The 14806-nt window shown below is 44.7% G+C and overlaps 1 protein-coding gene across 3 annotated transcripts in view; it reads left to right on the forward strand.

The window, feature by feature from the left end:
* The window catches only part of FAM227A (family with sequence similarity 227 member A), a 72895-nt gene that overhangs the window by 57092 nt on the left and 997 nt on the right, over positions 1-14806 (forward strand). Inside the window, exons 14-16 of one of the 3 annotated variants that reach the window (XM_028827703.2) lie at positions 1990-2147; positions 4734-4886; positions 9640-9825. In XM_028827703.2, coding sequence (XP_028683536.2) covers positions 1990-2147; positions 4734-4886; positions 9640-9820 — 492 coding nt within the window. In that variant the 3' untranslated portion in view covers positions 9821-9825. Of the gene's footprint in view, positions 1-1989; positions 2148-4723; positions 4887-9639; positions 9826-14806 lie in introns of all 3 variants that reach the window. The other 2 variants (XM_077949709.1, XM_077949708.1) reach the window with 2 other exon arrangements.

Raw genomic sequence — 14806 nt, forward strand, 5'->3', positions numbered from 1 at the left:
CCTCACAGCCTTCCCTGATCACCCCGTGGAACCCCAGTCCTCTCCTCCCTACCACTCTCCATACCCTGGCCTGCTTGATCTTATTAGTATTCATCATATCATGTTATGGTTTTATTTGTTCATTTATTTTTATTGTTTTCTTCCACCTGTAATGCAAACTCCCTAAGGGCTGGAATTTGTCTTGTTCTCTGCTGAATCTCCAGCACCTAAAATAGTATTTATACACGGTAATCACTCAATACATATTTGCTGAATGAATTATTAACATTTTGGTAAGAGCCTTCCAGTCTCTCATCTATCTGTTTTATACTAAATAATTTTTTTTTTTTTTTTTTTTTTGAGACAGAGTCTCACTCTGTCACCAGGCTGGAGTGCAGTGGCGCAATCTTGGCTCACTGCAACCTTCGCCTCCCAGGTTCAAGTGATTCTCCTGCCTCAGCCTCCTGCATAGCTGGGACTACAGGCGCACGCCACCACACCCAGCTAATTTTTGTATTTTTAGTAGAGACATGGTTTCACCATGTTTGCTAGGATGGTCTCGATCGCTCTACCTTGCAATCTGCCTCAGCCTCCCAAAGTGCTGGGATTACAGGTGTGAGCTACCGCACCCGGCTTTTACTAAATTATTTTCTATAAAATATATAACACTATCAGCTGGGCACAGTGGCTCATGCCTATAATCCGAGCACTTTGGGAGGCCGAGGCAGGCAGATTACCTGAGGTCAGGAGTTTGAGACCAGCCTGGCCAACGTGGTGAAACCCTGTCTCTACTAAAAATACAAAAATTAGCCAGGTGTGGTGGCAGGCCCCTGTAATCCCAGCTACTTGGGAGGCTGAGGCAGGAGAATTGCTTGAATCTGGGAGATGGAGGTTGCAGTGAGCTGAGATTGTGCCACTGCACTCCAGCCTGGGCAACACATTGAGACTCAAGTCTCAAAAGTAAAATTTAAAAAAATATATATACACACACACACACACACACACACATATAAAAACACTATCGGCCGGGCGCGGTGGCTCAAGCCTGTAATCCCAGCACTTTGGGAGGCCGAGACGGGTGGATCACGAGGTCAGGAGATCGAGACCATCCTGGCTAACACAGTGAAACCCCGTCTCTACTAAAAAATACAAAAAAAAAACTAGCCGGGCGAGGTGGCGGGCGCCTGTAGTCCCAGCTACTCGGGAGGCTGAGGCAGGAGAATGGCCTGAACCCGGGAGGCGGAGCTTGCAGTGAGCTGAGATCCGGCCACTGCACTCCAGCAAGGGGGACAGAGTGAGACTCCGTCTCAAAAAAAAAAAAAAAAAAAAAAACACTATCAAACTTTGCATCTCAGTATTTAAAAATTTACTCTTTTTTTTTTTTTTTTTGAGACAGAGTCTTGCTCTGTCACCCAGGCTGGAGTGCAGTGGTGCGATCTTGGCTCACTGCAAGCTCCGCCTCCCGGGTTCATGCCATTCTCCTGCCTCGGCCTCCCGAGTAGCTGGGACTACAGGTGCCTGCTGCCACACCCGGATAATTTTTTTGTATTTTTAGTAAAGATGGGGTTTCACCGTGTTAGCCAGGATGGTCTCAATCTCCTGACCTCGTGATCCGCCCGCCTCAGCCTCCCAAAGTGCTGGGATTATAGGCTTGAGCCACCGCACCCGGCCTAAAAATTTACTCTTATACCTGAAACCTGTTTTATGTTATTAACTCTTCATAAACATTTTAATAGTGGCATACCATTCCTTTGGGTAAAGAGATCAATATCTTCTCTTTGAACATTTAAGTTATTCTCATCTTTTGCTACATACAGTAAGTATCTCTGCAGTGGACATATTTGCCCCTTGACTTTTTTTTTTCTTTATTTTGAGTAATTTTCTTAGGATGCATCCTAAAACTGGAATGACTGGATCAAAGCACATGAGTGCTTTGATGCCTTTCCAGTTCTTAATGCATACTGTAAAAATAACATTATCCTTCATTTTTCCTTTTTCTTCCATCCTCAGTCATGTGCTGCCTGCAAAAGCCCTGAGCTGACTTCAAACCTCTTCAACATTTATGGGAAGAGCCCTCTGATTGTGTACTTTCTCCAGAACTACGTCGGTCTGCAGCAGCACGGCAAGAATGTGTTGATAGTCAGAAGGGAAAAGACCATGAGCACCCCATATCCTTGTCACTGTGGTCAGGGTGCACACTGCTCCAGGCCCCCATGTCCTCTTCCCAGAAGCAAAGGTCAGGGAATGGCACCCAGGCCTTAGCACAGCGCCTGGCACACCATGTGTACTCGCCAGAGGTGGCCAGTGGTATGAGCCTCAGGGTCAGAATCGTGCTCATCTTAGTTCCAAATCTAGAGCCAGCCTTGTGAACTGGCCGTGAGACCCTGGGGTGTGTCAAATTTCCTTGTGTGCAAAATCTCTTTCCACCTACCAGAATGAATGTGCTAACTCGGTATTCTAACATACGTTGAAACCAAGTAATGCTTCCCCAACACTCGTTGACCCCAGAGTATGTACTGACCAGGAATTTTGTTGTCCACATGTATGTTTCATCTAACACCTTCCTCAGACACACTCCTGCCTTAGACCCATCAGCAAATCCCTGACCCTGTTGCCATTTATCCTAAAGATCGAATAGAAAGCTCAGATGTCAAGAAAACAGTTGTGGTTGGCCAGGCGTGGTGGCTCATGCCTGTAATTCCAGCACTGTGAGAGCCAAGATGAGTGGATCATCTGAGGTAAGGAGTTCGAGACCAGCCTGGTTAACACGATGAAACCCTGTCTCTAGTAAAAATAAAAAAAAAATTAGGTGGGCCTGGTGGTGCATGCCTATAATCCCAGCTACTTGGGAGGCTGAGGCAGGAGAATCGCTTGAACCCAGGAGGCAGAGGTTGCAGTGACCCGAGATTGCGCCATTGCACTCCAGCCTGGGCAGCAAGAGCGAAACTCCATCTCAAAAAAAAAGAAAAGAAAAAAGAAAATAAGTGTGGCATATGTTGGCGTCCTGAGTCTTAGCAGCTTACCATAGGAGTCAGAGAACACGGGTTCTATTTGGAATCAAACTGGTCTATTGGTTCAAATAGACCTGGACTCAGGAACCAACTCTCCTGCAAACTGAGTGATTTGAGATAAGTTCCAGCTTCTCTCTGTGCGTCATTTTTTTCACCTGTAAAATAGGGATAAGAGTACCTGCCTCATAGGGCTATTATGCAGATTACAGACACAACAGAGATAAGTGTCTGGCAGATAACAGGGGCTGAGATGATCCACGTCTACATTGAGCTCCCCAACAGAAGGAGTTTTGTAATGAACTAGGGAGAACTTTGCATCGTCTGCTGCATAGAACTCCATGTCCACAAACTTACTTACATGTTCTATAGGGAGAGAGTAGTAACAAAAACTCACATTTCATAGTGTTTTATTTCTTGCAACATGTTTTCCCAAACATCACTTCATTGTTCTCTAAAGACAGTTTAGTGTAGTGGAAGGAATTTGGGTTGGGATACACAGCCTTAGATTTGAGTCCCAGTTTAGCAACCACTGGCTTTAAGGTCTTATGTGCACAGCTCGACCTCCAAACTCAATATCTTTATCCATTCATTCCTAAAATTTGGATAGTTATACCAAACTTGTAGTGTTGTGATGAGGATTAAATGGCATACAGCTGATACTACATGAATAACTACCACAATTATGATTCACATCATCTAAAGTGGGCATTATTATCTCTGTTTTACAGATATGGAAATGGAGGCACAGAGGATGACTGCTATCTTGTCTGAGGTCCCACAGCTTGTGGCAAGTGTAGCTGAGATTCTAATCAATCAAGAAGGGGTGGAAGGAGGGCAGAGCAGAGGGAGAATTTTTTTTTTTTTTTTTTTGAGACAGAGTCTCGCTCTGTTGCCCAGGCTGGAGTGCAGTGGCGCAATTTCGGCTCACCGCAACGTCTGCCTCCTGGGTTCAAGCGATTCTCCTGCCTCAGCCTCCCAAGTAGCTGGGATTACAGGCATGTGCCACTATGCCCAGCTAATTTTTTTTTTTTTTTTTTTTTTTTTTGAGATGGAGTCTCACTCTGTCACCCGGGCTGGAGTACAGTGGCGTGATCTTGGCTCACTGCAAGCTCTGCCTCCTGGGTTCACACCATTCTCCTGCATCAGCCTCCCAAGTAGCTGGGACTACAGGTGCCCCCCACCACGCCCGGCTAATTTTTTCTATTTTTTAGTAGAGACAGGGTTTCACTGTGTTAGCCAGGATGGTCTTGATCTCCTGACCTTGTGATCCGCCCACCTCAGCCTCCCAAAGTGCTGGGATTACGGGTGTGAGCCACCGCGCCTGGCCGAGAATGTTTTTATATACAAATGAGATGGACAATGAGGCCTTGGGCTGAGAGAAAAGGAAAGCTGGAAGCCCTTCCTATTCACCGCTGTGATAATAGAGTAAGAATTTCAGATGACAGTCTAAAAAAGTATTTCTTAGCCCTGCCTTCCATCCACAGGGGCAGAGGAGGCCTTTATTCCTAGGTAGAGAATGCCTGGCCACAGATAGGATAGCCTCTTCCCTCCAAAGCAGGACATGGTCAAAGAACAGGAGAGTCATTTCCTGCTCAGATTTCAAGTATCTTATGCAGAAATGCAGGGCGTTTTCCCTGCTCTGTCCTCCATGCCCCTCCTCCCCATGCACTGCGCTCATGCCACTAATAATGCAGCGTCAACGAAGTTCGACAGTACGGGGATTTCCTTAACAGCGGAAGCTACTGACTGCACCCCAACATATACTGATGTCATCAGCGAGACCCTGTGCAGCATGAAGAAGCGGAAAGACAACCTCAATCAGTTGTACCAGCGTCACTGGAGTGAATGGAATTATTTTGACAAGCATCTAAAGGAACTGCAAGACAACTTCTCCAGGTATGGAAGGGGCTTTGGGGAATGCCATTGCTCCAGCACTCATCTTTTGCAGCACATTGTCATCATCATCATCATTTTTAAATGGGTTGGTGGGGGCGGGGGGGTTTCCTGTAACTATCATAAGCATAATCAGCTTTCTTGTGGTCAGAATATAAACTCCTAATAACAGAGACCAGAGCTTTTTTTGTTTGTTTTTTGTTTTTTCTAACTACAAAAACATTATGTGTTCAATGAAAGCAAACAAAGGATCCGGAAAACCACATAAAAGTACCAAGAGGCCGGGCGCGGTGGCTCAAGCCTGTAATCCCAGCACTTTGGGAGGCCGAGACGGGCGGATCACGAGGTCAGGAGTTCGAGACCATCCTGGCTAACACGGTGAAACCCCGTCTCTACTAAAAAATACGAAAAACTAGCCGGGCGAGGTGGCGGGCGCCTGTAGTCCCGGCTACTCGGGAGGCTGAGGCAGGAGAATGGCGTAAAAACCCGGGAGGCGGAGCTTGCAGTGAGCTGAGATCCAGCCACTGCACTCCAGCCTGGGCGACACAGCGAGACTCCGTCTCAAAAAAAAAGAAGTACCAAGAGATACACATTGCCAACATTTTCCCGTAAATCCTTCCAGTCTTTTTTTTCTGGGCCCATATATCTGTATCACTAAATAAAGTAGTAGAATCATATTGTCAGTCTGTTTTTTAGAACTATTTTTGGCCGGGCGCGGTGGCTCAAGCCTGTAATCCCAGCACTTTGGGAGGCCGAGACGGGTGGATCACAAGGTCAGGAGATCGAGACCATCCTGGCTAACCCGGTGAAACCCCGTCTCTACTAAAAAATACAAAAAACTAGCCGGGCGAGGTGGCGAGCTTCTGTAGTCCCAGCTACTCGGGAGGCTGAGGCAGGAGAATGGCGTGAACCCGGGAGGTGGAGCTTGCAGTGAGCTGAGATCCGGCCACTGCACTCCAGCCTGGGCGACAGAGCGAGACCCCGTCTCAAAAAAAAAAAAAAAAAAAAAAGAACTATTTTTTCCCACTTTGCAACATATTATGGACATTTTCCTCTGTCTTCTGCCTTTTTCAAAATTGTTATTTTACTTAGAAAAACCTTTCAGAAAGTTGATAGTACACTGAACAAGCATGTGCCATCAGGCATTTACCAAGTATTCACATTTTGCCCCATTTGCTTGCTTTCTCTAATATCTAATCCAAATTCAAATTTCCCCAATTGTCCCCAACTGTATTTTTATTTTTGGAGACAGGGTCTTACTCAGTCACCCAGGCTGGAGTGCAGCAGCTCAATTACAGCCCACTGCAGCTTCGAACTCCTGGGTTCAAGTGATCCTCCTGCCTTAACCTCCTCTGGAGTGCTGGGATTACAGACATGAGCCACCGTGCCTAACTCAATGTGTCTTTTTTGGCTTTACCTGCTGCTCCAGGATCCAATCAAGAATCATGAACTATATTTTGTTTTTTGTTTTTTTGAGACAGAGTCTCAGTCTGTCGCCCAGGCTGGAGTGCAGTGGTGTGATCTTGGCTTACTGCAGCCTCTGCCTCCTGGGCTCAAGCAATCCTCCCACCTCAGCCTCCCGAGTAGCTGGGACGATAGGTGTGCCCCAACATGCCCGGCTAATTTTTGTATTTTTAGTAGACAAGGGGATTCGCCATGTTGCCAGGCTGGTCTCAAACTCCTGACCTCAGGTGATCTGCCCCAGCCTCAGCCTCCCAAACTGTTGAGATTATAGACGTGAGCCACTGTGCCTAGCCAGAAATTATATTTAGTTTTATCCTTTGGGATCTTTGAATCTATAACAGTATCCTGCCTCTGCCTTTTATTAATTGTTTTTTACGACATGGGCTTTTTTGAAAAGCTCAAGCCACACTCTGGGTTTTTCTGATATTTCCTCAAAGTATCATTGAATTTGTTCCAATATAGCCTATTCCTATACACTGGACATTAGGTCTACGCTAGAGGTTTGATTAGATTCAAGTTAAATCCTTTTGCCCAGAATCTTTCACAGATGATGCATGTATGTGTGTACACACACACACACACACACACACACACATATATATATATATATAGTTTATTTATTTTTTTCTTTTTTTTTGAGACGGAGTCTTGCTCTCTCTCCCAGGCTGGAGCGCAATGGCACAATCTCGGCTCACTGCAAGCTTCACCCCCACAGGTTCACGCCATTCTCCTGCCTCAGCCTCCCGAGTAGCTGGGACTACAGGCGCCTGCCACCACGCCTGGCTAATTTTTTATATTTTTAGTAGAGACGGGGTTTCACCGTGTTAGCCAGGATGGTCTCGATCTCCTGACCTCATGATCTGCCCGCCTTGGCCTCCCAAAGTGCTGGGATTACAGGTGTGAGCCACCATGACTGGCCTTTTAATTTTGAATTTTTAGTAGAGACGGGGTTTCACCATGTTGGCCAGGATGGTCTCGACCTCTTGACCTCAAAGTGCTAGGATTATAGGCATGAGCCACCGCACCCAGCCCATTAAGCTTTATTTATTCTATAGTTCATTGTCCCAACAGATATTTTCAGCACCTTCTGGGTACCAGGCATTATGATTGCTTACATATCTGTCTCTCCCAATGGTTGTAACAAGCCTTGATGGCAGGATCCATGGAATGGCCGAGGCTAAGGTAGGAATACAGGTATTTTTACTTACTGGTTCTGTTACCATGGACTATTAAACTATTTTTGCCTTTTTGAGGCCACAGGTAGGTCCTGGTATGGGGCTAAGTTCTAGTCATGGAATAAAAAATGGAAGGGTTATTTGCACATAGCTCACTGATCCTCAGTTGTTTTGTTGCACTTCAGTCATTTAATAGTATTTCCTAGTTTGTAGGGGATTATTGATCAAATAAATTAAGGTCTGTAAAGACTTTTCTCAGAACTAGGCCCATAGGTAGGTAATTGTATCAGTTATAATTATGTTTGGCTTAGAATGACAGAAAAACTCAAACAGTGGCTAAAATTTATTACAATTTCTTTTCTCTCATTTACAAGGACTCCAGTAGATATGAAAGTTCATAGTGACAGGGTCTTTTTTTTTTATTTGAGATGGAGTCTCACTCTGTTACCCAGGCTGGAGTGCAGTAGCACAATCTCGGCTCACTGCAAGCTCCGCCCACCAGGTTCATGCCATTCTCCTGCCTCAGCCTCCCGAGTAGCTGGAACTACAGGCGCCCACCACCACGCCTGGCTAATTTTTTTGTATTTTTAGTAGAGACGGGGTTTCACAATGCTTGCCAGGATGGTCTCGATCTCCTGACCTCGTGATCCACCCGCCTCGGCCTCCCAAAGTGCTGGGATTATAGGCGTGAGCCACTGTGCCCGGCCAAGGTCTTTTATCATATTGCTCCACTAGCTTCAGCCCATGATTTAGCTTCATAGTAAAAAACGGCTGCTCAAGTTCCAGCCACCAGGTCCACATTTCATCCAGTTCAAAGGAAGATGAGTTCAAAGAAATGTATTTCTTCTAGAAGTTGCAAATAACCCTTCCATTCCATGGCCAGAACGTTTTGAAGTTCAGAACTAGTTTAAAGTTAACATTAAATTCACATAGAATATCCAGGGTTAACTTTACAGCTTATACATTTCAGAAATAAAGGATCTCCTGTTTAATAAATAAATTCTTATTAGGTGAATTATCATAGTAAAGATTTTTTTGCCAGGAGGAAGTTTGTAACTGTGCGTTAGAAGTTGCATTGCTAAATACATTACACTTTTTGTTGTTTAAGATATTAAACACCGCTGAGCGCGGTGGCTCACACCTGTAATCCCAGCACTTGGGGAGGCTGAGGTGGGTGGATCATGAGGTCAAGAGATTGAGACCATCCTGGCTAACACTGTGAAACCCCATCTCTACTAAAAATGCAAAAAATTAACCGGGCGTGGTAGCAGGCGCCTGTAGTTCCAGCTACTTAGGAGGCTGAGGCAGGAGAATCGCTTGAACCTGGGAGGTGGAGATTGCAGTGAGCCAAGATCATGCCACTGCACTCCAGCCTGGGCGACAGAGCGAGACTCCATCTCAAAAAAAAAAAAAAAGAAGACCGGGCGCGGTGGCTCAAGCCTGTAATCCCAGCACTTTGGGAGGCCGAGGCGGGCGGATCACAAGGTCAGGAGATCGAGACCACAGTGAAACCCCGTCTCTACTAAAAATACAAAAAATTAGCCGGGCGCGGTGGCGGGCGCCTGTAGTCCCAGCTACTCAGGAGGCTGAGGCAGGAGAATGGCGGGAACCCGGGAGGCGGAGCTTGCAGTGAGCCGAGATCGCGCCACTGCACTCCAGCCTGGGCAACAGCGTGAGACTCCGTCTCAAAAAAAAAAAAAAAGAAAAGAAAAGATATTGTTGAGAAGCTCATCATGCCTTATATTAATAAAGTGATTCTCAAAGTTTTGTCTACAGATAAAAATTGTGCCTTAAAACACACCTGTGCTGCTAGACATCCAGGCAGGGTTACTCTTAAGGAAGTAGGATAGTGACTGAGCAGAGACATGAGGCGGCTTCTAAGGAGCTGGCAGCGTTCTCTTTCTCATTCTGAGTGCTGGTTACATGGACGTGTTCAGTATATGAAAATGTCATGAGCTGCACACTTAGAATCTGTGCACTCCTAGTTTCTACGTTATACTTCAATATATGCTTTGTAAATGGTCACGCAGATCTATCAGTTTACAGGACATACAGAACATTGAGGACATGTTAATTACTCCAGCCTTTTTCTATATGTCTCTGTGTTTTCTCCTCAGGGAAATGAAGAATATTGATCAAAAAGCAGCAGATAAAAAAAAGGCAAACCACATGTTCGTCCCACCTTCAGCCTTCAATGAGGAATCACCTGACAAAAAAATGAAGGGAAGTCTCCAGAGAGAAATTGAGTTTCTTTTACAGTTTGTTCGAACAAAAACCATGGGAAATGTAGAAGTGTGAACAGTGTAAGAATAAGAATTATTTTATTTTATTTTTTTGAGACAGAGTCTCACTGTCTCCTCAAGGCTGACTGCAGTGGTGCCATCATAGCTCACTGCAGCCTCCACCTCCCAGGCTCAAGCAATCCTCCCACTTCAGCCTCCTGAGTAGCTGGGACCACAGGTGTGTGCCACCACGCCCGGCTCATTTTTTATTTTTGTAGAGATGGGGGTCTCACTGTGTTGCCCAGGCTGGAAAATTCTTTTTTTTTTTTTTTTGAGACGGAGTCTTGCTCTGTCACCCAGGCTGGAGTGCAGTGGCCGGATCTCAGCTCACTGCAAGCTCCGCCTCCCGGGTTTACGCCATTCTCCTGCCTCAGCCTCCCGAGTAGCTGGGACTACAGGCGCCTGCCACCTTGCCCGGCTATTTTTTTGTATTTTTTAGTAGAGACGGGGTTTCACCGTGTTAGCCGGGATCGTCTCTCGATCTCCTGACCTCGTGATCCGCCCATCTCGGCCTCCCAAAGTGCTGGGATTACAGGCTTGAGCCACCGCGCCCGGCCTGGAAAATTCTTAAAACATAGGAAAGAGCATATAAAAGTTCACTTATGGCCAGGCACTGTGGCTCACACCTGTAATCCCACTACTTTGGGAGGCCGAGGTGGGCAGATCATGAGGTCAAGAGATGGAGACCATCCTGGCCAACATAGTGAAACCCCACCTCTACTAAAAATACAAAAATTAGCTGGGCATGCCTGTAATCCCAGCTACTCGGGAGGCTGAGGCAGGAGAATTGCTTGAATCCGGGAGGCGGAGGTTGCAGTGAGCCAAGATCACGCCACTGCACTCCATCCTGGAGACAGAACTAGACTCCATCTCAAAAAAAAGTTCACTTTTATGTATTACTCACACTACTCTCATTTTAGTTTTAGTGTTATTATTGGTGATAGTAAGGACTACTAATGATTTGTACTTCCTCTATACCAAGCATTGGCCTATGTACTTTATGAAGTGTATGAGACAGAGCTCCTTGGTTGCATGTGCCAGGAAGCCAGATCAAACTAGCTTAAATGGAAGGAGAATGTAGCAGCTTAAATAACTGGGAAGGCCATGACAGGCCATCTGCAGGCATATTAAACCTAAGAACTTGATATTTTCAGGCTCTTTCTCTCTCTGTCTCTTGATCCTTTTCCCTTCTGTGGGCTGAATTCTTTTTCAAGCTGCCTCTGCCTCAGGGCCATGGACAGCCCAAGTCTGTCTCATAGTCCTGACCTAAAAAGCCATGTTCACTTTGCTGGAGTACATCTTCTAGTAGTTCCCAACAAAAAAGGCATATGGGAAATATTTGAGTCTTTGCATGTCCAAAACATCTTTTTTTTTTTTTTTTTGAGATGGAGTCTCCTTCTGTCACCCAGGCTGCAGTGCAGTGGCACGATCTTGGCTCACTGCAACCTCCTTCTCCTGGGTTCAGGCAGTTCTCCTGCCTCAGCCTCCCCCAGTAGCTGGGACTAAAGGTGCGTGCCACCATGCCCAGCTAATTTTTTTTTTTTTTTTAGCAGAGATGAGGTTTCACCGTGTTTGCCAGGCTAGTCTCAAACTCTTGACCTCAGGTGATCCGCCCACCTCGGCCTCCCAAAATGCTGGGATTACAGGTGTGAGCCACCATGCCCGGCCCTTTGTTCTATTTTTAAAAAATTATTTAAGAGATGAGATCTTGCTGTGTTGCCCAGGCTGGTCTGCAACTCCTGAACTCAAGTGATCCTCTGGCCTTGGCCTCCCAAAGTGCTGGGATTACAGATATGAAAAAATGTCTTTGTTCTTGATTAATATTTGGCAAATGTTTTGCTGGGAATAAAATTCTAAGTTAAAAGTCAATATTCTACAGAATTTTGGAAAATTTTTCCTGCGTCCTACTTTTGCTGCTGAGAAGTCTCATGCTATTCTGATTCCTATGGCTTTGTGGGTCACTGTTTTTCCCCCTGTGGGAACTTTTAGGATATTGTCTTCATTCTTTTTTTTTTTTTTTTTGAGACGGAGTCTCGCTCTGTAGCCCAGGCTGGAGTGCAGTGGCGGGATCTCAGCTCACTGCAAGCTCCGCCTCCCGGGTTCATGCCATTCTCCTGCCTCAGCCTCCCGAGTAGCTGGGACTACAGGCGACTGCCACTGTGCCTGGCTAGTTTTTTGTATTTTTTAGTAGAGACGGGGTTTCACCATGTTAGCCAGGATGGTCTCGATCTCCTGACCTCGTGATCTGCCCGTCTCGGCCTCCCAAAGTGCTGGGATTACAAGCTTGAGTCACCGCGCCCGGCCTGTCTTCATTCTTAGTATCCTGAAGTTTCCCAATGATATACTTTGGTATGAGTCCTTTTCTTAATATGCGTCACTGAGGTCGGGAGTGCTCTCAGTCCAGAGGGCAGAGTCCTCCAATTCTGAGATTTTTGCTTGTATTATTTCTTTGAAAATTCCCTTCATTTTCTTTGCTATTTCTGGAACTATGATAGTCAATTGTCAGACCTCCTGGATTGATCCTCTAATGTTCTTATCTTTCTTTATTCGCCTCTTGGCATCTGTATATATATTTCTTTTCTTTTTCAAACAACATAAATTTATTTTCTCACAGTTCTGGAGGCTAAACTCCAAAGTCAAGGTGTCAGCAGGGCCATGCTTCCTCTGCAGGGTTCAGGGTAGTCTTCCTTTGCCTCTCCCTAGCTTCGTGCGGTTGCCAACAGTCCATGGCTGTCCTTGGCTTGTAGATGCCTCACTCTAATCTCTGCCTCTGTCATCACCTGGCCTTCTTCATGTCTGTCTGCATCTATTCTTCTAAAAACAGCAGTCATATTGGATAAAGGCCCACGCTAATGTCTTCATTGAACTTGATTACATCTACAAAGACTATTTCCAAAAAAGGTGTTATTCATGGGTATTGGGGTTTACAACCTTAACATGTCTTTTGGGGAATATAATTAAACCTATAACCTCTTTCTTCTTTTTCTCTTTTTTCTTTTTTTTTTTTTTTTTTTTTTTTTTTGAGATGGAGTCTTGCTCTGTCGCCCAGGCTGGAGTACAGTGGTGCGATCTCGGCTTACTGCAACCTCCGCTTCCCGGGTTCATGCCATTCTCCTGCCTCAGTTTCCTGAGTAGCTGGGACTACAGATGCCTGCTACCATGCCCGGCTAATTTTTTTGTATTTTTAGTAGAGACAGGGTTTCACTGTGTTAGCCAGGATGGTCTCGATCTCCTGACCTCGTGATCCGCCCATCTCGGTCTCCCAAAGTGCCGGATTACAGGCGTGAGCCATGGTGCCCAGCCCTTTTTTTTTTTTTTTTTTTTTTTTTTTTTTGAGACAGAGTTGCTCTGTCACCCAGGCTGGAGTGCAATGGCGTGATCTTGGCTCACTGCAACCTCTGCCTCCCAGGTTCAAATGATTCTCCTGCCTCAGCCTCCTGAGTAGCTGGGACTACAGACACGCACCACCACACCCGCCTAATCTTTGCATTTTTAGTAGAGACAGGGTTTCACCATGTTGACCAGGCTAGTTTCAAACTCCTGACCTCAGGTGATCCACCCACCTCAGCCTCCCAAAGTCCTGGAATTACAGGCATGAGCCACCACGCCTGGCTAAAATTTCTTTGTAGAGACAGGGTCTTGCTGTGTTGGCATTTTCTACATATAGAATCATGCTGTCTGTAGATATAGTTTTACTTCTTCACTTCCAATTTGGATGCCTTTTATTTCTTGCCTAATTATCTGTCTAGAGCTTCTGATACAAAGTGGAATACTAGCAGTGAAAGGACGCATTTTGTCCTGTCCCTGGTCTTAGGGAAAGGCTTTCAGTCTTTAACCATTGAGTGTGCTGTTATCTGTGGGTTTGTCATAAATGTCCATAATCATGTTAGAGTAATTCCATTCTATTCCTATTTTTTCTGAGTGTTTATTATCATGAAATGCTGTTGGTTCTTGTCAAATGCTTTCTCTGCATCATTGAGATAATTATGTGGGGTTTTCTCTTCATTCCTTTATTGTGCTCTATACCCTGATCCATTTGTGTTTCACTGAGGGGAACCACCCTCAGATTCCTGGGGTAAATCCCATTGGTCCTGGTGTATAATCCTTTTAATAGTCTGTTGGAGTCAGTTTGCTAGTATTTGTTGAAGATCTCTGCATTTGTATTCTTAAGGAATAGTGGTCTATAATTTTCTTTTCTTGTCATTTCTTTTTCTAATTCTGGTATCAGCATGATGCCGGCCCCATAAAATGAGCTATGAAAAACTATTTGCTCTTCTATTTTTTGGAAGAGCTTGAGAAGAATTGGTGTTAATTCTTCCTTAACGGTTTGGTAGAATTCACAAATGAAGCCCTGTAGTCTTTCACTTTTCTTTGTTCAAAGGGAGATTTTTGATTATTGATTCAATTGTTTTATTTGTTATAATTCTATGCAGAATTTTTATTTTTTTCTTGAGTCAGTTTTGGTAATTTGTGTATTTCTATGAAGTTTTCCATTTCATACAGGCTATGTAATTTATTGGCATTTGTATTCTCTTACAAGCTTTATTTCTGTAAGGTCGGTAATCATGTTCCCATTTTCATCTATGTGTGTCCTTTTCTTGGTAGTCATTCAAACTCAGTTTGTTAATTTTATTGATAACTAACATTTTGTTTCCTTCAACTGACCTTCTATTTTTTCTATTCTCTATTTCATGTCCTCTGCTCTAATCTTAATCTCCTTCCTTCTGCCAGCTTCAGATTTAGTTTGTGCTTCTTTTGCTAAGTCCATAAGTCATAAAGTGAAGTTATTGATTTGAGATGTTTCTTCTTTTTAAAACATAGGCATTTATAGCTATAAATTTCTCTCTTAGCACTGCTTTTGCTTTACTCCATAAGTTTTATTATGTTATGTTTTTGTTTTTATTTCAAAATACTTTTTAGTATGTCTTATGATTTCTCCTTCAAGTTGTAGCATGTTCTTTCCAAATAAGGACAGTGAACCTAAATAGAAGAAGTATAGGCT

Source organism: Macaca mulatta, chromosome 10 (genome assembly GCF_049350105.2).
Source record: "Macaca mulatta isolate MMU2019108-1 chromosome 10, T2T-MMU8v2.0, whole genome shotgun sequence".
In the NCBI taxonomy this organism is placed as follows: domain Eukaryota; kingdom Metazoa; phylum Chordata; class Mammalia; order Primates; family Cercopithecidae; genus Macaca; species Macaca mulatta.